Source organism: Sorex araneus, chromosome 1, assembly GCF_027595985.1.
Source record: "Sorex araneus isolate mSorAra2 chromosome 1, mSorAra2.pri, whole genome shotgun sequence".
NCBI lineage: Eukaryota > Metazoa > Chordata > Mammalia > Eulipotyphla > Soricidae > Sorex > Sorex araneus.
The window spans coordinates 360,926,289-360,953,786 of record NC_073302.1 but is presented as its reverse complement, the minus strand read 5'-3'; the positions used below and the strand labels follow the sequence as shown (position 1 = coordinate 360,953,786).

The 27,498-nt window shown below is 57.1% G+C and overlaps 2 protein-coding genes across 2 annotated transcripts; one reads left to right on the top strand and one right to left on the bottom strand.

Moving 5' to 3' along the window:
* Nucleotides 1-7,018: 7,018 nt before the first annotated feature.
* On the bottom strand, nt 7,019-12,328 carry LOC101539242 (indolethylamine N-methyltransferase-like). The gene is made up of 3 exons (XM_004606975.2): nt 12,121-12,328; nt 10,332-10,539; nt 7,019-7,679 (listed from the first exon to the last, which is right to left on the bottom strand). The coding sequence occupies exons 1-3, from the start codon at nt 12,275-12,277 to the stop codon at nt 7,256-7,258; spliced, it is 789 nt and encodes a 262-aa protein (XP_004607032.1). The 5' UTR covers nt 12,278-12,328; the 3' UTR covers nt 7,019-7,255.
* Nucleotides 12,329-18,991: 6,663 nt separating this feature from the next.
* Nucleotides 18,992-23,713, top strand: INMT (indolethylamine N-methyltransferase). The gene is made up of 3 exons (XM_004606913.2): nt 18,992-19,142; nt 20,019-20,226; nt 20,913-23,713. The coding sequence occupies exons 1-3, from the start codon at nt 18,992-18,994 to the stop codon at nt 21,340-21,342; spliced, it is 789 nt and encodes a 262-aa protein (XP_004606970.2). The 3' UTR covers nt 21,343-23,713.
* The last annotated feature ends 3,785 nt before the right edge of the window (nt 23,714-27,498 follow it).

The following is a 27,498-nucleotide window of genomic DNA, read 5'->3' as shown; positions in this document are numbered from 1 at the left end:
TCTTTCTCTCTCTCCCTCTGTCTCCCTTTCTCTCTTCCCCCTCTCTCTCATTCTTTCTCTCCCTCTGTCTCCGTCTCTCTCTCTCCTCCCTCCCACTTTCTCTCCCCTCCCTCCCTCCTTCCCTCCTTCCCTCCCTCCCTCCCTCCCTCCCACTCTCCCTCTCCCTCCCCCCACCCCGTGTCTCTCTCTTTCTCTGGCTCTCTCCCGATCTCTGCGTTTGTCTCTTGTCTCTCTCCCTCAGGGCTGGGGTCTCTGTGTGTATCTGCCCTGGTTTGATGTCTATCTCTAATAGAACACTGAGGGCTGCGAGTGTTTGTGCTTGTTTATTTGTTTCGACCACCTGGGGCGGTGCTCAGGGCTTTCTCCTGGCTCTGCACCCCGACATCACTCCTGCGGGGCTTGGCGTGCTTGGGGACATGGGGTGCTGGGGATCAGACCCCATCAGTCGCATGCAAGGCAGGCACCCTCCCTGCTGCACTATCTGATAGTTATTTTAAAATTTTAATGTAATTCTTAAAGATGATATCAAGCTAACATTGGCTTTATAGGCCAATATAAAGACCCTCTAAGACCATACATGCCTTAGGGTCGCACCGTCCCCCCATACCCATCAGCAGGGCCAGCTCCTCAGCCTACAGTTCAGGGGCTAACACATCGTCCCCTCATTCCTCTCTGTGCAGTCCTGCTCCCCTCACTGCTCCGCCTCTCTGTCCTCTCACGCTCCCAGTGCTCCTGAGTGTGTGTGGCCACGTCACAGTGGACACAGCAGAGAGGAGCAGAGCAGCTCCGTGTCCAGGAGGGGACAGCTGGGGCTCTACTTGGTAAGGGACAACAGATGTCAACTTCTCAGGTCATTTTCCTCACCCTGAGCAGATTCTCTGGAGGTGGCTTTGCCAGTCTCCTCCAGGCCCAAACCCTCCCACCACCCAGCTCTGGGGAGGGAGAGGCTGGTGCGCACAGCCCTGGTCATTCTGCATCTAAGTGTCCGCTTGCCGCTGGCCGCCCTCCCAAAGCCGACCGACTGAGATGCTGACCCCACCCCATTGCCCGTCTGTTCCTCAGCTTCCTGCCCCATCGCTGTTCTCTCCCCGATGCCCCCCAGGTCCCACTGAGCATGGGGCTCAGCCGGGCCGACTCATTCCTGCTGGGGTCCAGGAGGAACTGAGTCAAAGGTGCTGCCTGACCCGGAAGGTCTGTTCTGCTGAGGCACCAGGCCACAAACACACGTTCCAGCTCATGGTGCTGTGAGCACGCTGGACACCGTGGGCTCCTGGCAGAGACCAGGAGATGCCAAGGGGCACCGGGTACTTCTACATGCCACACGGGGCACAGGCTCCCCTGGCAGCGAGAGAAGGCAAGTATGTCTGTGGGCCTCTGCCAGGATGGCATGGGGGCACGCAAGCAAATGTAACCTTACATTTTAGCGAAGTTTGGAAAACCCTACACCTCACCCTGCCTGCCCCAATAACCTACCCCACCAATACCCCACTCCAGGGGGCGCGTCTGTGACAGACAGGAGCGTGCTTTTGACTTACTATTACTCGGTCCACAGTTGGCATCAGGCTCCGCTCTTGGTGCTGTGTGTCCTGTGGGTTCTGGACAAAGGTGAGTCATGTTCCTGCACCTGCCACCCGCATCAGACGGCCATTCTGCTGCCCCTGGACCCCCCAGAGCACCAATTTTGTGTGCCCCGCCCCACTCCCTCCTCCATGCCCTGGCAACCACTAAGCCAGCTCTTCCTTCGGGTTCTTCGCTGGTGTTACAATTTATTTATGTTTGGGGTGCCAGGGATCAAACCCAGAGCCTCACACCTGCAGGGCACGTGCTCCCCTCTCGACTGCAGGTGTGACAGCGCCTTTTGCAGAAAGTCAGACTAGGAGGATCTGCATCCTTTTCATCTCCGTTCAAGTGGCCACGGGCACTTGAAGTTCCTCCACATCGTTTTGTGACTCAGGACCTCTCTTCTTTCCTGTTTATTGGCACTAACCAGCCATTATCTACATGTTCCACCGCTTATTCAGCCACGTTCTGAAGGACATCCTGGTTGTGTCCAAGCGTGGGCAATTATGAATCAAGCTGGTATAGACATCTGGGTGCAGGCTTTTGTGTGCATAGGACTCTCCATACATTTGGTGGGGAGTGAGGCAGAGCTGCAGCCAACCCGCCATGTCGCATTTGCCAAACGCTGCTGAACCGGCACGGACCACGTCACATGGCCAAGCCCACCCAGAGCAGGAAGGGGGTAGAAACCGCTCCTCCCCTGGTTGGGAGGGTAGGAAGCTGAGTTCCCAGGCAGTGGAAGCATTTAGGGCTTTCCCTCTGCTACCGACCTCTCTGCTTTTGAATGCCAGCGCTGTGCGTGCAAGCCCAGATTGTTTGATCTCAGCCTGCTCGAAGGTGAAGGGTGAAACCGAGACATCGGCTGGACGGTTTCTGAGATGTGGCAGATCTGATGTAGGAGAGTGGTGTGGAAAACTGCTGTGAGCAGCAAAAGAGAACCATGGGGGAGGGAGGGAGAGGAAGGAAGTGAGGGAGAGGGAGGGAGGAAGGGAGAAAGAAAGGGAGGGAGAGACAGAAGGAGAGAGAGAGGAAGAGAGAGAGGGAGAGAGGGAGGGAGAGGGAGGGAGGAAGGATGAGAGGGAGAGAGAGGGGGTGGGAGAGGCAGAAGAAAAGAGAGAAGGAGAGAGAAAGGAAGAAAGGGAGGAAGGGAGGGAGAGAAAGAGGGAGGGAGGAAGGGAGGGAGAGAGAGGGAAAGGCAGAAGGAGAGATAAAGGAAGAGAGGGAGGAAGGGAGGGAGAGACAGGGAGGGAGGAGGGAGAGAGGGAGAGAGAGAGGACTGGGACAAGCAGCTTAGCCAGTTGTTGGTGCATGCCTGGAGGACAGAAGTCTGAGCCGACCTCACTCTTGTCTTCAGTGGGAGAACACAGGTTGCTCCCAGCTGCCCGCTGCGTGACCGGAAGCTGCTGACTCACGGGGTGTTTGCGCACGTCCCGTTCGCTGGCACAGCTTAGCACCGCCGCAGCCCGGCCCTTCATGCCCGTTGCTCCTTTTGGTGGCTTGTGTTTTAAGACCCTTAAAAACCTCCCCAGCCTAGGTGTGACTCTCCCAGCAAGAGCAACATATCACATCCCAGCTGTGTGTTGTCCCTTGAACAAATCCTCTGCTTTTATTTTTATTTTTTTATTTTTTGGTTTTTGGGTCACACCTGGTGATGCACAGGGGTTACTCCTGGCTCATGCACTCAGGAATTACTCCTGGTGGGGTTCGGGGAACCATATGGGATGTTGGGAATCGAACCTGGGTCGGCCGCGTGCAAGGCAAAAGCCCTACCCGCTGTGCTATTACTCCAGCCCCTCTGCTTTTATTATTATTATTATTATTATTGCCACACCCAGTGATGTCTGGGGTAACCCCTGACTCTGTGCTCAGGAGTCACTCCTGATTCTGGAGACCATATGGGATGCCAGGGATCGAACCTGGGACAATCGCATGCAAGGTAAAGGCCCTCCCCGCAGTACTGTCTCTCTAGGCCCTAAATCCTTCCACTTCTTTTGGTTTTGTTTTTGTTTGGGGGCTATACCCAGCAATTTGCAGGGCTTAATCCTTGCTCTTAGTTCATGGATCACCCCTGGTGGTGCTTGAGGGACCGTATGTGTTGCAGGGGATAGAACCCCGGTCAGGCTCGTGAGCAGGGCAAGTGCCCTACCTGCTGTACCGTCACTCTGGCCCCGTCCTCCTGCTCCAATCTGCACTGTTTTGTCCTTGAATTCTTTCTTGTGATGGAGACAAGTATCTGCCAGTCCAGTGGAAGCCAGTCCTAGAACCCTGAGCCCAGGAGAGTTCGTGGCATTGGCCAAGTGCCGAGCCTCCTTGGGACACAGGCTGTGCCAACGCGGAGCCGAGAGGCAGGGCAATGAGAAGGGCCCAAACACCTGGCACAGCTGTGTGAGGTGGAAATCCACACTTAGCAGAGAAGCAGGTAGTTGCTCAAAGAGAGCTGGGAGCAGGGCAAGGTGCCCCAAGGCCAGGGTGCCCTGCAAACATCCTGCGTCGATATCCTGCTCTGCCCAGCTGCCAGAAAGAGGAAAACTTATACCCCAATTAGCTGCTCAGAGCTAACCACTAACATCTGGCTTGTGCGCTGAGATTGTGCTTGCTCTAGGCTGATGGAGCCAAGCAGAATACCATACAGAGCCCTTAGGAGCGGTGTGTGGGCTCAGCTTTGGGGCTGGTCAGTACCCGGAGACCCTTAGCTCTTGGGCAGCCCCTGCAGGCTCCCTGCTGGGTGGGGCATTTCTTCAGTCAGACACCGAAGGGAGGGTCAGCAGGGCAGGGTTTTTGCCCTCCTCGGACTGCCCAACCCGGACTGACTCAGCCATGCCCCCAGCTGCCGCTCAGCTGAAGAACGTTTCAGAAGTGCATCCCGCAGGACTTGGAGGGACCCAGGGCCTCGCCTGCCCCCAGAGTCTCACTGTGCTGGAAGGGGGTAAGTCCCTGGGTAGCTTGAACCTCAAGTTCCAAAGCTTACAACCAGATCTCAGAGAGATGCCGGCAGCTGAGTTAGCCCAGGAACGCCTGGCCGACACCGGGCCAAGGTCTCTGGACTCAGGCAGGACCGGGGCAGATAAAGCCCAGTGCTCCACCCCCCCCCCAGCCGGCTCCCACGGTCAGATAAACACCCAGCTTCAGGGCTGACCTCAGAGGCCAGCGAGACCCCCGAAGCTGATCATGCCAGCTCCAAAGCCCCTGAAGCGAACAGCTGCATATGCGGCTCTGCAGCGCCTCCCAACTTCACAGAGCTGAGAGCCCCCAGAAGCAAGGACATTGGGTGGGAACGGGAGTAGAAGCCGGGAAGCACAGTGAGAGAAACAGTAACACACTCGCAGCTCACAGCGCAGTAATCCTCAGGCCACCGCTTTAGCAACACCGTTACAGGTGTATGTTGGAATTAGCAACATAAGGTAACTCAACTAGTGCCAGCCAAGGGAGCAGGCTGGGGGTGGGTGGGACACCTCGGTGGTGGGACTGGTGTTGGGAGACTGAACACCTGAAGCAACTGTATTGTGAACAGCTTTATAGTTCATGGTGTTTCATTCAAGTTTCATTCAAGGTAAAAAGATGAACAAATACATTTTTAAGAAAACGTGCAACAAACCTGCCCTGTGCCCGGGGAAGGGGATGCAGGGACTGACCTGCTTCCTGCTGCTCCAGAGTGGCCAGAAGGCGCTTCATGCTGGCCGTCCACAGTGGGCTCGGCAGGGCCGCTCCTGCCCGCCAGGCCCTGAGCTGCTGTGTGAGGCTCTACGGGGCCTGGGGTGCCCAGGTAAGGGCAGGAAGAAGGAGGAAGAGCTCCTAACCGCTCTGTGTGGTATTCTGCTTGGCTCCATCAGCCTAGAGCAAGCACAATCTCAGCGCACAAGCCAGATGTTAGTGGTTAGCTCTGAGCAGCTAACTGGGGTATAAGCTTTCCTCTTTCTGGCAGCTGGACAGAGCAGGATATCGTCGCAGGATGTTTGCAGGGCACCCTGGCCTTCCTGCCCGCCAGGCCCTGAGCTGCTGTGTGAGGCTCCACCGGGCCTGGGGTGCCCAGGTAAGGGCAGGAAGGAGGAGGAGGTCCCGGGGCCCCGCGGTTTCAGGGCGAGTCAGGGTGTGCCTGCCCCCCTGCCTCCTCGCTGCTCCGGGGGTCGGCAGCTGGGGCTGAGCGAGGGCACTGCTGGACCCCGTTCCTGCTCTCAGACACTCCCGGGGGACCCAGGCATCCTGAGTATGTGTTTTAGGCCATACCTGGCAGTGCACAGGGCTCACTCCTGGCTGTGCTCAGCACCCTGTGGGGTGCTGGGGATCAAGCCAGGGTGGCCGTGTGCAAAGCAAGGCACTGCCCGCTGTCCTATTTTTCGGGCCAGGACCAGCTGGTCCCCCAGCCGAGCTGAAATGCCGAAACGGACTTAAAGAAACGGGCGGTCTGAGGGCTTCCAGGAGTCTCTGTTTCTGCTTCATGACTTCTGTGCTGGCTGAGGCCTGGCAGAACCCCCAAATCAGAAGGGGGTTCAAACTGGCCTCCCCACAGAGGACTTCAGGCTGGTTCAAACTGGCCTCCCCGCAGAGGACTCCAGGCTGGGCTTACGCTGAGCCCAGGGCAGCTGTCTGCTCTGCACCGCCCTCTGGTGTCCATAAGAAGCCATTGCCAACCCGCATGGCCCAGGCAGGTCCAGGTCCAGAGGAGAAAATGCTGCATGAAGTGTGTGTGTGTGTGTGTGTGTGTGTGTGTGTGTGTGTGTTGGGGGGGGAAGGGGGGAAGGGAGAAGAGGGAAGGGGGTGCTAAAGGTGCTGGTTGTAACATGGCTCCAGCTCCAATTCGTGTGTGTGTTTATGTGTCCACACCCAGTGATGCCCAGCGGTTACTCCTGACTCTGCACTCCGGAATTACTCCTGGCCATGCTGGGGGGACTATATGGGATGCTGGGAATCGTACCTGGCTCTTCTGCACACAAGGCAAAGACCCTCCGGGCGGTGCTCTTTCCCGCCCCACAGCTTCTCTTCTGACCTGGAGCCTGGCCCCCTGCTCCCAGCCTGGGTTTCCCTGGTCGAGAGCAGACAGGAGCTGGCCCAGAAACCGTGCAGACCTTGGAGAGGCCTCTGGATCCTGCATACCCAGGGTCCTGTTCTACCCCGGCACTGGACCAGGTGCCACAATGCTCCCCTCCTGCTTGTACGTCTGGAAAGCCCCCAGCCTTCCTGTCCAGCCCTCAGCCTCAGTGTTCGGCTGCCACTAGCCGGCGAGGGTCACCCTGGCTACTTGCGCAGCCAGGCTGTTCTGCTGCCAACTATGGCCAGGGACAGCGATGGAGACACTCCCTCAGGGTGCCCCAGGGGTCTCTGCCCTCGCCCCGCCCCCACCCCCAGCCTCAGTGGCTGTACGGAAACGGCCCGGATGAGAGGGGTTCCGTGATCCTTTCCACATGTCCCCTCGGGGTGTCCTGGGTCCCTGCACAAAGAAATGTTCGCTCTCGCATCTTGTCTCGGGCTCTGCCTTTGGGGAGACCCCAATCCAGCGGAGCGGTTTATTTCGCTGCTCTTTGCTGCAGGAGGCACAAGCGATGCAGGGATCCCGCGTGCAGGGATCCCGGGGCGATCCCGGGGTGCAGGGAGACCCCTGCTTTCCACCTGCCAGGAACGAAGGGGTGGCGTCCAGGCTCCAGCTGCCTCGGGGATGCAGGGGGGACTGGAGTGGGACCGAGGACGCCCCCCTCACGCTTCAGGGCTCCTTGCGGGCCACCACGAAGCAGACGCCCTCGTTGATGGAGTAGCCCTCGGAGTAGCTCATGGGGCGGTGGGCGCAGCGCAGCACCCGGCAGCCGGCATCCCGCAGCGCCTGCTCCACCGTCTCCTTCTCCAGGTAGAGCCCGAAGAACTTCTTGGGGCCCACCCTGTAGAACTGGGAGCGCAGGGCGGCCATGCAGACCAGGTGGCCGCCGGGGCGCAGCAGGCCCACCAGCGCGCGCACGGCCGCGCGGTAGGCGGCTACGTCGGGGCAGGCGCTCTCCAGCGCCAGCAGCGTCAGCACGCAGTCGGCCGGCCGCACCTGCGCGCTGCCCAGCGGCTGCTCCCGCAGCACGTCGCAGTGCAGCAGCTGGGACACGGCGCCCCGCAGCCGGGCCTCCTTCTCCCGCCACTTGCTCCTGCCAGAGGACACGGGCGTGAGGCCGGCCCGCCGCCCCGCCCCGGCCGCTCCCAGTGCGCAAGGCGGGCTACAGCGAGGGACCGTCTCTCCCACCCTGCGCCCCGAGCCGCCCGGTGGTTTGCTCCAGTCCACGCAGCTGGGGGGGTGCCAGGGGATTGGCCCTTCGATCATCACCCCCATGTCTCGTTTGAACAGTTCCCTAATTATTGGTGTGGCCTCCGGTTTTTTTTTTTTTTTCTTTTTGGGTCACACCCGGCGATGCACAGGGATTACTCCTGGCTCATGCACTCAGGAATTAACTCCTGGCGGTGCTCAGGGGACCATATGGGATGCTGGGATTTGAACCCGGGTCGGCCGCGTGCAAGGCAAACGCCCTACCCGCTGTGCTATCTCTCCAGCCCTCCATTTTTTTTTTATTTTTGTGTTTTAGGGCCACACCCAGTGATGCTTGGGGTTTACTCCTTGCCCAGTGCTCAGGGATAACTGCTGGGGGCGTTGGGGGGAGCCATGGTGGGCACATGTAAAGCATGCACTATTTCTGCCCCATTTATTAGCTTTCTGAAGTGCTAATATTTGAGTAGCTGGGGGCTGGCCAGGCAGCTCAAGTGGGAGAGGCCTGGGCTCTCGTCCTGGGCACCTCATGCCCCCCTTCTACACCCCAGCATGACGGGGGTAGTCTGGTGCCCACTGAGCACCCCACCTGAGACTTCAGTGACAATGGGGGTGTTAAGAGGCGACTGGAAATGCACCATGTGGCCCTCTTCAAATCAGCGGCCCAGCTGCTTTCGGGAGATGGCCAGCCCTGCACTTCGAGTGTTTTTAATCATCAGTTCTCTGCAGAGGCTCAGCCTGCTGGGCTGCCTGCGAGGATCTCGCTGCCACGGAACCGTGTCCCGGCCGCTGGGTTATCTGCGTCTGGAGCCTGTTCTCTCCCGCTGTGGAAGCTGTGGTCCTTCTGTAACAACCAAGTGTCCCCTCCTCCTCCTGGGGCCAGGGACTCCGGCACCCCACACTCACTCTCCTGCCGAGGCTTCACAGCAGGTCTCAGCACCCTCCCAGACACCGCCTGGCCCTGCGTCTGTCCCCACAGCCCCACCAGGTGTGCTCAGAGGGGCCTTCCCTTGCCTGCAGTGGCCCACTCAGGCCGCCTTCCAGCCTGGGCCGGGCCTGCGCCCCTGCAGCTCCAGGGGCCTTAGGGAGCAGCAGGGTTGGCAGTCATGAGAGTGGCCCTCTGGATGGATGGAGTGCACCAGGGGCTGGCTCTCATCGCTCTGTCTCGTCTTCCTCTGTCTGTCCCCTTCTCTGTCCCTGTCTCTGTCTCTCCCTGTCTCCATCTGTCTCCATCGTTGTCCCTCCGTCTCTGTCTCTGCTTCTGTCCCTGTCTCTGTCTTCATCTTTCACCGTCTCTGTCTCTCCATCTCTGTCTCTGTTTCTCCCTCTCCCCTGGCAGGAAGACACAGAAAAGGCGGCCCTTAGCAAGGTAGGCGGCAGGGCCCCGCCAGAACCCGGCCCCGTGGGCACCTAGCTCTTGGTGCCAGCCTCACTTTAGCCCTGGAGAAACCAAGGGCTGTGCTCAACCCCCCAGCCTATGTTGTTAGGGCCGTCGGCGCCCAGGGGTCAGTCAGCACCTTCTGTCTGTCCCTTGCGGTGGCTTCTCCAGCAGGAGCTTTCCTCTAGGACCCTTTCCTTTCTCCAGGCTCTCTGGCCGCCCCCTCGCTTTTCCTCCCCGCGCTGTGCAGACCCCTTTGCTGCAGTTCGTGCTCCATTCCTTGCAGCTGTGTGGCGGCCCTAGTGCGTGTCCTGCTTAGCTAAGGTGTGCATGCGGCTTTCGTGGCCAAGTGCTCTCACACACAGCACAGAGGACAGCTCAGCGGCAACAGCGCTGAAGATGCCGAGGAAACCACGGCCTGGGAGGACGCCCTGCGCAGAGATGCTGCATTATTGCTTCCCTGTCAGTGTCTGCTCCGGGCGCCGAGACTGACGGAACCAGACACCTCAGTCCTAGAGGGGAACCCGCCCACCGTTTGTGCTACTGGACAATGGATAGCCATGGAGGACCCCGTGTCCAGAGAGCCTCCAGCCCTGCCCCATGCCAGCCTCAGACTACTCAGAACCCCTGACCCCAGGTTAGGGCGGAATCTTAAACTCTGGTCTTGGTCCTGGTTATAACGTACTCCTGGTCAGTCACTCTCGGGGCCTGGCCTCAGTTTCCCCAGCTGTGGAACTAGGTGCAGAATCTGTGTGTCTGCCTCTGGGGCTCTCGTACATGCCTTGACTCTTTATGCACTAGCTAAAGACGGTACCCCTGAAGGATCCAACTGTCGGGGGGCAACAGTGCTTAGGGTGGGGGCATCCCTGGAGCCCTTAGCAAGTGCTCTTCTGAGATCAGATGAGAAGAGAAGCTGGAACTCTAGTATTAAGAGAACAACGAACTCTGTGTGGGCTGGAGCAATCCAGAGGGGCTTCTAGGAGGAGGCAGAACTACAGGGAAGGGTGGGGAGGGGACAGGATACAAAATCTGGAGAGCAGAGCAGGGTGGGGTGGTGCAAGAAAGAGACCTGGGCATCCCAGAGGGCAGTGGTGGGACGGCTGAGGCATCTGTGCAGGGCGGGGTGGAAGGCAGGGAGAGCAGGGCTGGGCCGGCCCGTACCTGTCTCCCTCCAGCTCGCACACGTACTGCACGGCGGGGGACCAGTCGTAGGCACCCGGCTCCTGGCCCAGCCACTTGCGCAGCTCCTGGAGGTTCTGCTCCGTGTAGTCGGAGACGATGATCTCCCGGAAGGCCTCGCAGGCCGACAGCAGCTGGTAGATGGTCGGGCCCGTGCCAATGTCGATGAGGAGGTCGCCCGCCACGCCCCCTGCAGGGGACAGCACAGGCAGAGCCCTGAGGGGACAGCCCCCACCCCCACCTGCCCTCTGGATGACGAGTCGAGTTGCAGGAGCCCAGATCTGCCTTTGGGGCGCCCCCAGGCACGGTGGGGAGCCTGCTGGGGATGGGGGGACTGCTGGAGGCAGACGAAGCCACACCCCCTCCCGGCAAGACTCCGTCTACACCGCCTGGGCAGGCTACAGGCTGCCTTTGCAGCAGGAAGTGCTTTCTTTGCAGTGGTCCGGCTCTGGGCACAATGTCTGGGTAGTGAAGGCTGAGCCTCGGGTGAGGGCCCACACTTGAGCAGGGGTTGGGACGCGGCTCCACACAGCAGAGAAGGTTGGGGGGGCAGGAGATGAGCGGGGGGGGGTCGCCGGTTTCAGGGGTCTGACAGACAGTACAGTGGGGAAGGAGATTGCATGCGGCCAGCTTCGATTCCTGCTGCTGTGTGTGGTCCCCAAGTACTGCCAGGAGAGACCCCCGAGCACAGAGCCAGGAGTGAGCCCTGAGCACTGCCAGGAGTGTCCCTGAGCACAGAGCCAGGAATGAGCCCTGAGCACAGAGCCAGAAGTCAGCCCTGAGCACAGAGCTGGGAGTGAGTCCTGAGCACAGAGCTGGGAGTCAGCCCTGAGCACAGAGCTGGGAGTGAGCCCTGAGCACAGAGCAGTAAGCCCTGAGCGCTGCTGGGTGGGGGTCAGCCTCCCTTCTGCAAATGGATCTGCCTCAGTGAAGGAGAAGCCACCGTCCCCTCTCCCCTCCCGCTCTGTCCCCACCGAGACGCTTGTGTCCAGGCTTCACAGCCTTGGCCCAGGTCTGCTCAGAGAGCTCCATGAGCATTCCACTCTGTGCCTGCGTCCGGGACCTCCTCTGACGCGCCGTGCTGGGCTGGGAGAGGGCGTGCAGTGCCCTCCCTGCCCGACAGCACTTGGTGGTCGGGCGGCCGGTGCGGGCTCTGTGCTGGGACCCTCCTCTCTCCCGAGCAGCCGTCCCTCCTGGGCAGAGAACATGACCGGCATCTCTGCTGGTCTCGCCAGTTCTGCTGCCCTCTGCCAGGGATTTGTAAACCGAGCTCTGTAGTTTGCTTTTGGTGTTTGTGAACACTCTCTTGTGCAAGAAATTGTGTGTGTGTGTGTGTGTGTGTGTGTGTGTGTGTGTGTGTATACAAGAACTTTGCTCGGATTTTCAGTGGTTGATGAGCCCAGAACAGCTTCAAGGGGTGACTTTAGGGCCAGTCTGGGGGTGAGCACGCCTGTCCTCTCATTGCCCCCTACCCCACTGCAGCACGGGTCTGGGAGCCCTACAGTTTGTTTGGGAGTTACCGTCAGTTTTACAGAGAAGAAACTGAGGCAGGCTCTCCTAGACAGACACAAGCCCAAGCCTGGCTTCCACGCGGAGCTCCGGCCTCACCGCACTGCCCTCTAGTGGACACCCGTGTGGGCTATGGGTCCAGTTGCCTTGGCAGCATCCTTGGGGATCCCTGGCCCAGGGGACGAACCCAGCCACCTCCCGGAAGCTCCTACTGTCCCTGAAGCCCCGTCCCCTTCCCCAGAGACGGAGACCAGCCACTCACCTTCAGAGAAGGTCTGGAAAAGGTTTTCCAGGTTAAATTTTAGGATTTCGTTTTCGGCCATGGTGCCAGAGTCGAAGGCATAGTACGTGCGTAAGTAATCCTGGGGGTCGAACTCTTTGGCATAATCCTCCCCCCCTGCATACAGCCTCTCCTCCATCCTGGCTGGGACGCCCGTGACAGCCGGAGACTCTCTCAGCCCTAGTCCTGCTCTCCCAGCCCCTTCCTGCCAGCAGTTACATAACGGCTGGGCCTGGGCCCTCCCTCATGGCTCACCCCACGCAGGGCCCCAGCTCAGCTCCCCTGGCCTCTGGCCAAGCCCATCTGGCTGATAGTAATCGGGCCCCATAAAGGAAGGTTGTTGGGTCAACAACACATGTCTCCCCTCTCCAGGCCCTGGGAGATGTTTTGAGTGTAGGCACTGCTGGGGGCAGGATCGGGGAGCAAGAAACGGGTGGGGGACACAGAACTGGGCAGATGGGCTTTCACAACCAGGCTTCCCTTTAGGGGTTCCGGGGAGAAGCGGAGCGGAAAGAGCCCTAAGGTGTGGAAACCGGATGGGGACGGCTGAGATTACGGATTGAGGGCAGTGAACTCGGGCTTGAAAACAGCCTGTCCCGAACTTGCCAAAACATCCCCGTCTTAATCCTGTTTACTCTCCCCATTGACTCTCCCTGTTGACTTAATAAGCCGCGACACGTTGATCAGGGCAGGCCAAGCAAACCACAAATGCGGGAGGAGACTGGAACAGAGCCTGTGGTGGGGCTGCATGAATTCACACACATACGCACACATGCACACACATGCACTCACGCACACACACACACAGACACACACATGCAATGCTGCGGGGGGCTTGTGGTGGCAAAGCTTGAGCCAAGGAGTCACACCGCCTGATGTGGGTGCCACCACGTCAGCGGCCTATTGTTTTCAAAGATGGAATTTCTCTCACTGGGGGATTTGGGTTCAGGGTCTATGAATTGACTATTATTTTGTTTTGGTTTTGTTTGTTTTGTTTTACTTGAGGTTTGGGGTCACACCTGGAAATGCTCAGGAGTTACTCCTGTTTCTGCACTCAAAAATCACTCCTGGTGGTGCTCAGGACACCATATGAGATGCCAGAGAGCAAACCTGGGCTGGCCGCATGCAAGGCAGGTGCCTTACCCACTGTACTATCACTCCGGCCTTGACTATTATTTTTCACAAATGCTTGTAAATCTGCAATGAACTCAAAATCAAGTTTGGTGGATTTGGGGCACATCCAGCAGTGTTCACGGGTTATTTCTGGCTTGGCACTCAGGAATCACTCCTGGGAGTGCACAGGGGATGCTGTGGGGTGCCAGGGATCAAACCAGGGTTGGCCGTGTGCAAGGCAAGTTCCCTACCCACTGAGCTATCTCTCCAGCCCCTCAAAATCATGTTTTCAATTAAAGAGGAGAGTGTTGCCAAATCAGTCTTTTTCCAGAATTCCCCTAAGAGCAGAGTGCTCAGGCGCTACCGGTGTGCTTGCCGACGGGCCAGCGTGGGCTGTGGAGGCGGCTGGCTGCAGAGGCAGAGGGAGCTGCTGTCCCAGTAACCCTCTCCACCCCGGTCCCTGCTCCTGCACCAGCCTACGGAGAGACAATTCATGTCACTCTGGAAGCAATGTTTCCAGGGTGATCCAGGAAAGCGCATGCTCAAACCCTGGTGCAGACCCGCACTGCCTGACCCTGCATGTACCATGCAGCCCCCCGGGCTGTGTCCTGCCCTGGGTGCGAGACCCAGGCAGGGGAGATTCTGGCTCTAACATCCTGCATTTTCTGCAGCGTCCCAGTGACCCAAAGACCTTCACACGTGGAGCAATGAAGCCCCTTCTTCCCACAACAAAAGACGGCCCACCTGTCAGGCCTGGGAGTTTCAATGAGTGATATTTTCATTCTCTTGTGATAAGGTCAATTTCCCCTTTTGGAAGTGAATCAGACCTGCGCTCCATGACATTTTAGTTCAGTCAGAAATGGGTGCATTATTCAGTGCAAGGCGAGGGCAGCTGGGTAGATTATCCAGCTGGAAGGAAATGAGCTTCGATCTCTACGTAGTCTGTTAGAAAGGATTTCACATGAAAATATTGCCGGGGCCTGGATGTGGCATGGCTAGAGTGTCAAGTCGAATCCTGGAACCACGTGGGGTCCTGGAGCCCTAGCCAGTGTGTGACCCCTTCCTTCCCGCCCCCTGCCCACAGGAAGCACCAGGATCAAGTGTGTGACCTTTGGACACCAGCAAAGGGAAACTCATTAAACAGACATCCTAGAAGGATTGAAATAATGAGTGACCTCGAAGGCGTTTTCTTTGTTCCAGGGTTGGTTTGTTCTGGGGGAGGGGACATACGGGGCAATGCTCAGGGGTTATTCCTGGCTTGGTACCTTAGGGGGCCCCCTGATGATGCTCAGTGCTGGGGATCAAACCCCAGGTCAGCTGTGTACAAAGCAGGCGTGTTTGCCCGTGGAGCCGTCTCCCAGCCGGTGGCATGGATTTTGTTTGCTTGGGGGCACACCCAGAAGTGCTCAGGGCTTACTCCTGGCTCTGTGCTCAGGGATCACTCCTGGTAGGGCTGGATGGGCCAGATGGGGTGCCGGGTGGGCCAGCTGACGGCCCCGCTGAGCACCTGCAGGACTGTTCCCTGCAACCCCGGCAGCAGCTCCAGGCGCTGAGGAAGACACTGGAGCACTGGGAGATGAGAGAGACGCGAGAGTTTGTCTGAGCCGTTCCCAGTGCTGGAGAGGGGAGACCCTCGGGTGCTCATTGCACGGGGCACTGTGCTCCGTGTCCCTGCACATGAAGGGTTTTCATGTCTTGCATTCTGGCTCTAGGCTGGACTCCTAAGCATGGAATTATTGGGTTTTAGTGTTAATAATTCCATCTAAATAATTTAGGCAAATGCTCACTGTATTGGCTAAAGGGAAAATGCTATTTTTGTCCTTTAAGGACCCAGAGGTATTTAATTTGTATTTTGTTTTATAAAATGCCTTTATTTACCCACTTGGGTTTTCCTCTGAGCTTCAAAAATTGTTCTGTGCCCGAAAATTCTAGATCCGTGTCATACTGAGCGCCTCCACTCTTGGCCTTTGTTTTGGAGTCTGGCGTGAGGCGCGGCACTTCGTGGCTGCTCCTAACTCACCAGAGAAGAATCTTGTTTACACTTGCAGGCTCTGGACTCTTCACCCCAGGGTCATGCAGGCAGGAGTGATAAGAAGGGGTGGCAGGGGCTGTCAGGATGTGGGGAGGAGTTCTCCGAGAGAGAGAGGAGCTGGACGCCTCTCGAGGCGTCTGATTTACTTGATATGTGGTTTCAAATGTGCTCTTTGGCTTGAAATTAAGGCCCACATTCCCTTGAGTGGAAATTTCCTTGAGCTATTTATAAGTCCCAATCGAGAAAGATGCTTAAGACACTGCAGGCTTCTGAGCCCTTCCTCGGCCTGCGGGAAGGCTGTGGGAGAAGGAGGCAGCAAACCTGGGCACTTGGCCTCCGGGCCACCTGGCCATGCCAGCTAACATGGTTGGTTGTCACAAACAGGGGCTGTCCCCTACAGCGGAAAGACTGGGTGCTACTGCTAAGTACCCCACAGTGTGCAGCTCGCACCCCTTGAGCCACAGCCGAGAGAGTGTTTTCTAGCCCGCAGTGTCAGTGGTGCCGAGGCCGGGACTCTTCCTCAGCGTAGGTCTATGGCAGCCTGCTTTGGGCAGATCGGAGCAGGCATGTGCTGGATGGAGAGCGGCAAGAGGGTACTAGAGAACATGGGGAGAAGTGAAGGCGCAAGTAGCTGGAGGCTGGGATTTGTGACTCTGGTTATCGAGGGGCCCCAGAAACCCCGAGTTGGCCTTGAGGGCCTCTGTCCACTCTGACTGAGACGGGAACGGCTACCTGTGCCCCCAGTCCCAGCAGATTCCTAGCTGCCCACAAGCAGGGCCTCCGGACATCCCCTGAAGGGGCCATGGATGCCACCTTCAAAGCCATAAATTGCAGTGGGAGGCTGCAGTGGGCATCAGCCACGTGCCCGTCCATGCCCCTGTCCACCAGCACCACCCTGGGGAAGACGCAGGGAACTGGCCTCTGTGAGCCTCAGCTGGGGCTGGCAGGGTGAGAGGCGGCCTGGGAACAGGGGGGCCTGGGTCTTCCCGCTCTGTAGCTCCTTTGCCGTCGACTCAGGTGAGTTTCTGTCCCTGTCACTCTAGGACTCCCGCTGGGCCCCAACTGTCCCTGAAGCTGCCCTGGAACCCCATGAGGCTTAGGTTTAGGTGCCAGTGTGGCCAGGTCCTGGTGCCCAGCTATGAGTCAAACACTATCCTGGAAGTTTTGGCATGTGGGGATGAGGTCGGCAGTTCAAACCAGTGGGCTGTCACCATAACCTGGTGGGCCTTCCCCAAGCAGCAGCAGGGCCGAACAGCACAGAACAACTGCCTTTCTAGGACAAGAGAAACTTCTAGAAAGGACTTTAACCGAACTCTTGAACCAGCCCCTTCTGGCTCTCCAGCTGACAGCTTTCAGATGCAAACTGCATCATGCATCCTTCCCGAGTCTCCATCCAGACTGCTTGCTGCTCTACTGCGCAAGATTCTGGACTTGGTGGCCCCCGTGGGCCGGAGTCCACAGTCAGTTTCCTTAGGCCTCTCCCTGCCTGTGTGCTGCTTCTCCCGGGCTGTCTTAATCTGTCGGCCGACCTAAGGCACACATCCCTGCCTCTCTAGAGGAGCCCCGCTAGCTCCTTGGTAAATGCCATCCCTTCAGTAAATAAATGCTCCTCAAGCCAAATAGCACGGTGCCCGGGGCTCCTCCAGCCCAGCTCCACAGCCCTAGCCCACCCAGGCTGTCCGGTGCCTGCCCTGGGAAGAAACAGCCCCTGCATGAAAGTCGGGGGGCAGGAGGGGCCCTGCCTCTGAGGAGGCCTCCTCTGCCCGGCCCTTCGGGTCAGGGTTGTTTGTTTGCTTCAAATCAGAACAAGATGTACTTGTACTTTCCACTTCCAGGGCAGGAGGCCTGGACCTCCCATTCGCAGATTCATTTCTGTCTGGTCTGGGGCCAAGTCTGAGCTGTTTTCGGTGCCAGGAAGGAGGGGCCGAGCGACTCCCGTGGGAGCTCTGGCTCTCACTCCCATTTCTCAGGGAGGAACGCTGAGGCCCAGGCTCCACCAGGGAAGCCTCCTGCACACAGATAGTTTGTGCTTTGTGACGGGCCCCCTGTCCCTTTGGGGGCGGCTGTCTTGTCCCACACCCCCTCCAGCCTCCCACGGCCTGCCCTCCAGCCAGGCTTCTTCGCTTTCCTCATAGCAAACACTCTCTGAGACGTTTGTACACGAGCCTAGGTATAGAATGGGTCTAGAAAGCAGATATTCACTGATAGCAAATCATAAAGTATATTTTTTGGATTTTAGGGAGGACTAATTTATTTTTTTTACTTTCTTTATGCCTGGCAGGCTCCCCATGGCGTATTTGATATGCCAAAAACAGTAACAAGTCTCATAATGGAGAAGTTACTGGTGCCCGAACAACAACAGGGTGACGGAGCTGCAGTGCTACTTTCTTTTTTGTTGAATCACAGTGAGATACACAGTTGCAAAGCTGTTCATGATTGGGTTTCAGGCATACAATGCAATTCAGTCATAAAGTTTATAACCATTTTAGAAATGTAAATGTGATTTACAAAGTCGCTGATCCTAGAGTCCCTGGCATGTAACGTGCCAGCCCCAATCCTACTACCCCACTCCCCTCCCCCACCAATGACCTCACCAGCTTCCCTCCCATCCCCTAGTGGGTCTCCTTAACAGACACCTTTTGGTTTGATTTTGTTTGGGGGCCACATCCAGCTGTGCTTCGGACTCTGTGCCCCGGGTCACTCCTGGCAAGCGTCCTTTCGTGGTACTTCACTCAACCCCTGGCAGACACGTTTCAAGTTGATGATGGGAGTCTGAGTCCTATGCTTCCAGTAGCGCTGGGTCTAGTTCTTCAGAACCTGCAGATCCCTCACCTCTACACCCCAGTCAAGGCCGTGACCCCTGACCCTTGCCCTCTGCTACCTCCAGACCATCTCTTCTTGCTTGCCCCCCTCCTTAAGATAATTTTCTTTGAAAGTCACATGACCCCATGTGGGGTCGTGACCTGCAGGGTAAGAAGCTGAGATGTGGGAGTCAACTTCACAGGAGCCAGAAATCCGGCCCCAGCACTGCACAGTGCCCTGGAGGCCACCAGGTGTCCCTCCACCCAAAAAGCAAAACCAAAAAAACAAAAAGGAAAACCCACCTACGGGACTTGAGAGTACAGTGGGTCACACGCAAGTACACTTGCCTTGTACGTGGCCGACCCGGGTTCGATCCCCGGCATCCCATATGGTCCCCTAAGCCCACCAGGAGTTATTCCTGAGTGCAGAGCCAGGAATAACCTTTGAACATCACCAGATATTGCCCCCAAACAAACAAAAACAAGACACAACAACAACAAAAATGACCAAAACAAAACAAAACAAAACAACAACCCCAAATGCACCTCTGCTTAAGAGAGTGATTCTGGCCCCACAGCCTGAGAAGTCCATCCCCACATGCAGATGGACCCCCTTCGACAGGGTCGAGAAAGGGACCCAGGACTGGCCTCCATGCCTCTGCCCCCTCCTCCGGCCCCCCATGGACTTGGCTCTGTGTGGAGAGGACCTGGGAAGGGGGGTGCTGCAGCCTCAGCTTCGGGGCTGGGCTCCACAGGACTCTGTCTGCCACCTCCCAAGCCCCCCTCCTGCTGGAGCTGATCAGGTTGGGGAGGAGCCAGGGCCGGGCTGGAATTCAGGGGGTGGAGCCTGCAGTACCCAGAGCCTCATAAGATGGGGCAGGCGAGCAAGTGTGCACTCGGGGTCACCATGGAGGGCTTCACAGGGGGAGATGAGTACCAGAAGCATTTCATGCCCAGGGACTACCTGCACACTTACTACAGCTTCGAGGCAGGTCCCTCGCCTGAGGTGGAGATGCTCAAGTTCAACCTGGAATGTCTCCACAAGACCTTCCGCCCGGGTGAGCAGAGACCCTGCACGGGGCAGCCGGGCTGAGATGCTGAGGTGCGGTGGGGGGGGGGGGGCTTTCTTCTCTCGGGGACTGCCTGGGCCAGAGACCAGGTAGGGGAGCCGCTGGGGCTGGGCCCCCTTCTTCAGACGCTGTGATGTGAGGGGTGGGGGTCTGTGTTGCTGGAATTTGGAGTTGGCATCAGGTCATCCAACCCACAGCGTGCAAACAGATGGGGTGGTGCTGAGCCTGCTGGGTGAGGACCCAACCTTGGAGAGAGCTGCAGTCTCCCAGGGCCTCGGGGACCTGGCTGGGTTTGGAGTCAAGGCCTGGGGGATGCCCATGGCCATGGCTGCAGTGACTGTGCCCTGCCCCCAGCTCAGTGAGAATGAACCTCGTGAGTGGGGGGCAGGAGGGATTAAAAGAGGCTGCTTGGTTGGGGGCGAGGGGTGTTGTGGGCCGGAATTGGGCTGGCCCAGGATTGGGGGCAACCTTGGGGGAAGGGGATGGCCCCGTGCCCAGGCCCTGGGGTCAGTGCTGGAGGCTTCATCCGTTCTCCAGGCGACCCTTGGCTCACCCCAGGCTCCGGTCCCCACATCCTGCTCAGGGCTGCTTTCCTGTTCCCGAGGAACCCCCAAGCAGGGCTGGACCTCACGGGGCTCCCGGCCAGCCTCGCCCCCGGTGCTGGTGCTCTGGACTCCTGCTCTTGCCTTTCTCAGACTCAGATTTTCTTCTCTGGAATGGGAGCCAATGTGGTGGGCACAGGGTTGCTCTGAGACGGGCGACGGGAGCCGCGGGTGCTGCGATGCTCCCATCTGTGTGGGCCACCGTGCTGGCCAGGGCTGCTCCCCGGGTCCCTGACAGTGTCCATCACCTCCCGCTCCTCAGGGGGCCTCCACGGGGACACGCTGATTGACATCGGCTCCGGCCCCACTATCTACCAACTGCTGGCCGCCTGCGAGGCCTTCGGGGACATCACTATGTCTGACTTCACCGACCGCAACCGGGAGGAGCTGCACAAGTGGCTGAAGCAGGAGCCGGGGGCCTACGACTGGACGCCCGCGCTGAAGCTTGCCTGTGAGCTGGAGGGCAACAGGTAGGGCCGGGCTGGCCCCCAAGCCTCTCCTCGGGGGGCTCTGGCACTTCCAGGCTGGCCCGCTCAGGGATGCAGCTGCAGTCTCTGGGTGGAGCTGCAGGTGGGGCCATGGGGCAGCATCAAAGACACCCGGGCAGCTTCCCACACATGGAAGGCCCCCTTCTCCTCTTCCTCCCTCTTCCATCCCTCCCTTCCCTCCTGATTTCCCTCCCCCTTTCCTCCTTCCTCCCTTTCCTCCTTCCTTCTTTTTCTCTTCCCTCCCTTCCTCCTCCCTCCCTTCCTTCCTCCTTCCTCCCTTCCATCCTCCTACCTTCCTGCTTCCTTCCTTGCTCCCTCTTACCTTTTCTTCCTTCTCTCTTCCTCCGATCTTCCCACTTTTTCTCCTTCCTCTCTCTCTTTCCCTCTCTTCTTCCCCTGTCCTCCCTGTCTCCTACCCACCTTCCTTCCTCCCTCCCTTGGCACACCTCAGGGACACTTGCCCTCTCCATACTCAGCTCCGCCCTCCCTTTACTGGCCCCCCAACCCCTCCCGTTTATTGGGCCCCGCCCTCCCTGTACTCGGCCCCGCCTCCCTTTACTGCCCCTTCCTGTAAGGCCCCGCCCCTTTCTGACCCCGCCCACTCTTACCTGAGCCCCGCCCCCTATGCTGGCCCTGCCCCCTTACTCTGCCCTGCTCTCTCCCTGCAGAGACCGGTGGCAAGAGAAAGCAGCGAAGCTGCGGGCTGTGGTGAAGCGGGTGCTGAAGTGTGATGCCAACCTGGGCAACCCGCTGGACCCCGTGGTGCTGCCCCCGGCCGACTGCGTGCTCAGCCTGCTGGCCATGGAGTGCGCCTGCTGCAGCCTGGACGCCTACCGCGCGGGGCTCGCCAACCTGGCCTCGCTGCTCAAGCCCGGGGGCCACCTGGTGACCAGCGTCACGCTCGGGCTCTCGTCCTACATGGTGGGGAAGCGGGAATTCTCCTGCGTGGCCCTGGAGAAGGAGGAGGTGGAGCAGGCCGTCCTGGCCGCTGGCTTGGAGATCGAGCAGCTCCTGCACAGCCCCAAGAGCTACACGGCCGCCAGCGCAGCCAACACGGGCATCTGCTTCATTGTGGCCCGCAAGAAGCTGGGGCCCTGAGCCGCAGGCCCAGCGCCTCCCCAACCCTGTGCGGGGTGGGAGAGGAGGAGGGTAGGCGCAGGGGCCTTGCTTTCCCCACTAACTCCCTCTTCTGAAAGCCTGAGATTTTAACATGCCGCTTTAGCAGACCATTCGCACCATCCTAGTTCCCGGAGCCCTGGAAGAGTCCATCTGCTAATATGTCCCCTCAGCCCCTCTCCTGGCCCGAAGGCTGGCGCAGGACATGGACTCAGAGTTCGATCCCAGAACAGAGTCGGAAAGCTCCTACCCCAGAGTCTCCCCATCCATCTTGGGTTCCCCATTATTGTGGTTTTGGCCCTCCTGGAATATCCGGGGGCCCATGCAGGTAGCCTTTGGCCCTTTGTGGGGTGTTGGGACATGTTTCACCAGCAGGGAAACATGTTTCTTTCTTTTTCTTCCACAAAGAGAAGGATGGAAGGAGGCGTGGAGGGATGCCGTGTGGCAGTCCCTGATTTTCAAGATGTGAGCACACCTGCCAGGGTTGACTCCAAGCTTGAGAGCTGGCTCCCGGTATTCCCCAGCCTTTCACAGTTTCCTCTCGCCAGCCCACACCGGCCGAGAGCATGGCTGATGGTCTAGAGATGTCCAGTTAAGGGAATTCAGATGAACAAGACTGTTCTACAATTTGAGGCATATGCCCCCCCGCAAATTGCGCAAACATGCTCATCCCAAAATGCAGATTTCATCTTTGATCTGGTCCATTTCCTCTGCTCTGGACCGTGTCCCCCAGCCCTGTGGAGAGAGGCCCAGGGGGGAGTCGGCCTGAGTGGACTTAAGGCGCGTTCACCTTCCCTCGTGTCTCAGCAAGGGTCCCCCAAAGGAGTAAGTAGGGAAAAGGGCTCTCTGCAGACCAACTGGGACAGTGCCTTCCCAGGCTGCTGTGGTTCTGCCTTTGCGCCCCTCAGCTTCCTGTATTCCTTCAGTCCCTCCTGAAGAGTTCACACTGGACTCTGGCCCTGTAGTCACTGGGGGCCTGCCTCCAGCCTCAGCCAGCTGGGCTGAGGGCTCCCAGACAAGTCAGTTCCCGCCTCTGGGCCGCACATTTCCTGTCCGAGAAGCAGGGCCAAGGGACCTAATCCAATCATCTAATCATCTTCCAGGAGCAGGGAATCATTGATGCAAAGTGCTTTGCCAATCAAAGACCTTGCAGAAAGTCTCTATGGATGTCACATCTCCCCAGAGCTGGAGCAGCCATGGCAGAATCTAGTCTCATCCCTTTGCTTGAGTAGGAAGCTTCGTCAGGAAGTTTTGTTTTGCTTTGTCAGGAAGCGGAGGCCCAGAGAGAGCAAGCAATTTGCCCAGAGACACACAGTGAGATGGTGTCAGAGCTGGAGTGAGCACAGGGACCTCACACTCCTGACCAGTGGGCCCTCCACTCCACTGGCTACCCTCACTTGAAAGGGCACAGAAGCTGCTCTTTGCTGTAGGTCGCTCCCAGCCCAGGTGTGTACCAGCAAGGCAGGCTGAGCCAGAGAGGCCGAAGCTCCCTCTAAATGGGCTGGTCTCACCAAGCCCTGTTTGGACTCATCTGGATCAGCACTGCGCTGGAGAAAGCTTTGGAAATGGATGTGGTGGGAAGGTCAAGAGACAGAGAGAGGTGGGTGGTCAGCAGACACAGGGACACAGAGACCCATAGCCAGGAAGAGGACTGACAAAGGGGATCTTGGCAAGCCCAAGGTTTGGACATATTTGAAGTTTCACAGCAGCCGAAGGAGTATGTGTGCATGTGTGTGAGGGGGTGGGTGCAGGGAAGGTGCTTCCTGCAAAGGGATTTGCCAATCAAAGACCTTGTAGAAAGTCTCTATGGATGTCACATCTTCCCAGAGCTGGAGCGGCCATGGCAGAATCTAGTCTCATCCCTTTGCTTGCCAATCAAAGTGCTTGGCAGGGGAGATCATGAAGAGAAGAGAAGAGACCTACAAATGTAGGGTCTGAGCACAGTGGGTAGGCTATTTGCCTTGCATGCGGCCACCCAGGGTTCATTCCAGCCTCGGCGCCCCAAATGGTCCCCTGAGCAGTGCCAGGAGTAATTCCTGAGTGCAGAGCCAGGAGGAAGCCCTGAGCACTGCCGACTGTGGCCCCAAAACCAACCAAACCAACAAAGCTAGATAAATGCACTGCCCATCGTGCCAGGTGCCGAGGAGCTGTGCGGGCATCCTGGCAACACGGAGGACCTGGTTCTGTTGGCAGCCCAGCAGGAGCGCCCCCTGCTGCTGGGAGGTGGGTGCGGAAGTGGGGAACCATGCACTTGAGATGTGGGTCATTGTTTGACTGGGCCGTGCTGGCTGGAGTCTCCATGTTTTCGACCAGAGTCCATGAAGATAAACTCTGTATGTCTTAATAAAACCTTTGCTTCCCCCTCCCCAGTGCACGGAACTTGAGATTCAGAGAGTGTGGGGGAACGGGGTCTCCAGAGAAGGAAACTGCCTGAGGACTGGGAAGGAAACTTCCCTTTAGGCTGGGGCCGGGGAGGTGGACTTAAGGACTAACTTCTCTTGTGTAGTTAATCTCTGAGCTTCTACCTACGGTGGTGGTGGTGGTGGGGTGATGGGGCCGGCATCCTGTTATGGCAGGGGTGCAAACAACAGAAAACCCTGGAGCAGGGTCTCTGCCATGTTTGTCTTTACTTCTCTGAGAACAGTGCAAGACACTGGCCCTGCGGCAATACTGACCCGCAGGTCTGGCGCAGCCTGTCCTCATGGTGCCAGGAAGGCTGCTATAGCTCCACCCTTTGTGCTTCTAGCAAAGCTGGGAAAAGGAGGGAGGAAAGGGGACTTTGTCAGTGATGTCTAGCACTCTCACAAGGAAGGCGAAATTTTCCACATGTCATACAGCCTCCCACTAGCTCCCAGGTAGCCAGGAAAGGAAATGTCACCGTCTCAGTCCACAGTGGAGGAGGGGGGAGGGGATCAGTGAGCCTCGCTGCCTGTTCTTCAGGTGAAACAGAGTAGTCCGTGTTCCTTTCCTCCAGACCCGACTGACTAGAGCCTTCGGCCTCCTCTGTTCTCTCAGATAACCGTGCCGGGTAGCAGGGACTGAGTCAAGCTAGGCTCTGGATATCTGAGTCTGGGTTCGAGGAAGCACCCTCACCTCAAGACAGAGCCCAGGCCCCTCCAGGCAGGATTCCTGAAGGACCCCGTTGGACAAAAGGGTCACACTGCACCCTGACCGAATCTCGGGTCCCTCTCCCGACTCTGTGATGGGACATTCTGCGATGTCTGTGGGCAGGCCTCCCCACCCCATCTCCACAGAGCTCTGCCCATGTGGCTGCTGCTCTCAGCCAGGTGGGGAGTCTGGGGGGTCATGCCCAGTGTGGTGAGGCAGGGATCCCTCCCCAGCTCTGGGGCCCAGGGAGTTCTGGCAGGTGTGCCAGGCTCAGGAATGGAACCATTCTGCCAGGTTGGCCGAATGTCACCAAGAGTGGCCCCCAAGCCCATCTGAGCACTGCTTGGGAAGACCCCCCCTTCCTAAGAAATATTTAATTTTCACAGCAGCAGCTGACTCTGGAAGGTGTCATTTTTAAACCTTCCTTTTATAAGTGGGGAAACTGAGACCCAGCTGTGAAAAGGACTTGCTCAAGGTCGAGATCACAGGGTTACAAAGGAGCAGGACTAGGCTTCCAAGCCCAGGTAATGTGGCTCAAGAACCTGAGAGCTGACCCTTGGCCCCTCTGTCATCTCAGAGAGACTCAAGAGCAAGTGGGACTTATGCCTGGGGTCATCCCAGGAGGACCTCCTGGCGATGACCTTTGAGCTGGGTGCTGAGTGAGTTCTTTGCTGGTGTCTAATGGAGAGAAGGGTCTGCATTCCCTGCGAAGGGGAAGCCTGGCATGCTGTGGCATACCAGGACCCGTCTCCGCTGCATGGCAGGCTCCTGAGTCCTAAAGTGACATGCAAACAGCAGCTGGAAACTCTGGATTTTATACTGTGTCATGTCCCCATGCCCTGACCCCTGCACCCCACCCCTTGGTGATGGGATTGAACTCACACGGCATTTGACCACAGAAATGTTAACCCCACATTCAAGTTTGAGTCTCCTCTGCCCACAGTTCTAACTCCCCACACCCTGGTGGGGTGTCAAGGAGTGGATGGGGGAGAGGAGGAAGTGAGGATGCTTGCCCCAGAGTCTCCTAGGCGAGCTCTGAGCCTCAGACTCCTTCATGCACCCAAGAAGCCTGACTGCAGCTGTGAGTTCAAAGTGTGGGTGCACGACACGTGCATTCGGTGGCCAAGAGCCACCTCCCCACCCTAGCCGGCTGCTGCAGACAGGCAATGAAAGGAGGAAACAGGACTGCCAGGCTGGTTGGTAATCAGTCACTGTTTATTGGAGTCTCACGGCATTAATTACAGAGAAATCACGAAGGGTTGGGGTAGCAATTACACACAGGTGTGGTTGCACAATGAACCTTTAAAGCCTTTTTTCAGGAGAAGTAGATTCTAGGAGATACTCAAGGACAAAATCTCATTTTGCTTGGAGATCCACCCAAGGGGGGAATTCCATCTAAGGGTGTGTTGCTTTCCTTAGCCCCTGTCCATTTAAACAGGCATCATAAATTTACTTCTTAATAATATTTCTAGTCATTTTGTATGGGCAGAGATATTTTTAACAGATATATCTTAAGAGACATTAAGCTTAAAATGTGGCTCTCCTTGGGGACATCTTATCTCTATCCCAGACTACAATCCTCAGACCAGATTAGTCTTTCCTAACTCCCGCAGGGTCCTTATTCAGTTACTTCTCTCTGGATCATGACAAGAGTTTGTTCCGTGACCGTGCGCTGAACTTATTATATGTTTTTTGGTGCTTAGCCTGTCCCTTTTTGATGCCAGGATAGCTTATAGCTGCCCAAGTCCCTTGCCAGGACCTTCCTTTCGGGGTGCTAGGATCTAAGGGCAACTGAGGCTTAAGTCAAGTAAACATGACAGATGCCCAGGAGTAAATATTACTCTGAGTCAGTTAGCTCCAAAGTTACAAAAGCGTAGCATTACTATCTTCCTGTATCTATACAAAAAGGACATTGCCCCAAAGGTCATAAACTGTGCAAAAGACATAAAGGAAAGAAAAAAAGCAATATATATACAAAATATATATACACTTACATATACAAAATCCAGAGTTCTCAGAAGAATATGACTTTACAGGTCACAGGGTCTGATTTGGGGGTATAGTGATTAACAGATAGAGAAAAGTAGAGCACAAAGGAGAAGTTAAAGATAAACACACAGGAATGGGAGTGCTTGAGAGCACTGTGGTGGGAGTAACTCAATACGTTTATTGAGCTTAAGTTTAAGCTCCCTGCAGGGGGGGGAAGGACAAACCAATGTTAAACCTAAAATGTTTAGAACTATAATCCAGTATGAAACCAGCCCTCCTTGGCTTCCCCAGGCTAACCTCAGACCCAGCCCCAAGTCTTCCCAGGAGGATTGATGATACTACATCAGTATCATGTTGAGTGAAGTGAGCCAGAGAAGACAGACAAACACAGGATGCTCTCACTTATTTGTGGGATATAGAATCCTAGATGAGGAAATTTACTGTAATAAAGGGGGGATGCCTAGCTCAGCCCTGGCCCGAGTTTATAGAGGAGGACAGAGAAGGAAAGAAATCAGGGGGAAAGAAGAAGAGAACATGAATTAGTGTTGATCGGGGGTCAGAACTTCAGTTATACTGGTGATATGGGTGAGTGATACAGCCATGGATCCAAAACACAGATTCAACAACGTGGAAAGCATGAGATCTAAGTTACTGCACCCACTGGACCTTTGTAATGTGCCTGTCAGGATAACAGGGGGGTGGCAGCTGGGGACAGAATACGGAACAGGTGGAGGCAGGTTGACATTGGTGCTGGGTTTGCTGTTGAAATATTATATGCCTAAAACTCAATATTAAAAACTTTGTAAATTAAATTCTTTAATAAAATTAAAAATCACTAAAAAAAAAAATCCCCGTCAGGAGAAATGTTGTTTATGCGAGGCACTTCGACTCACTTATCGAGGAAGGAAAGGGTCAGAAGTCTTCGGTCAGTGCAAGTCTCAGCAAAGAGGCGAGTTCCTGAGGGCAGCTGTCCCTCCAGGCAGGAAGTGAGACTGGGACTTACGCTGTGCCTCGGCGGGGCAGTGGGTAGGCCTTACCCTG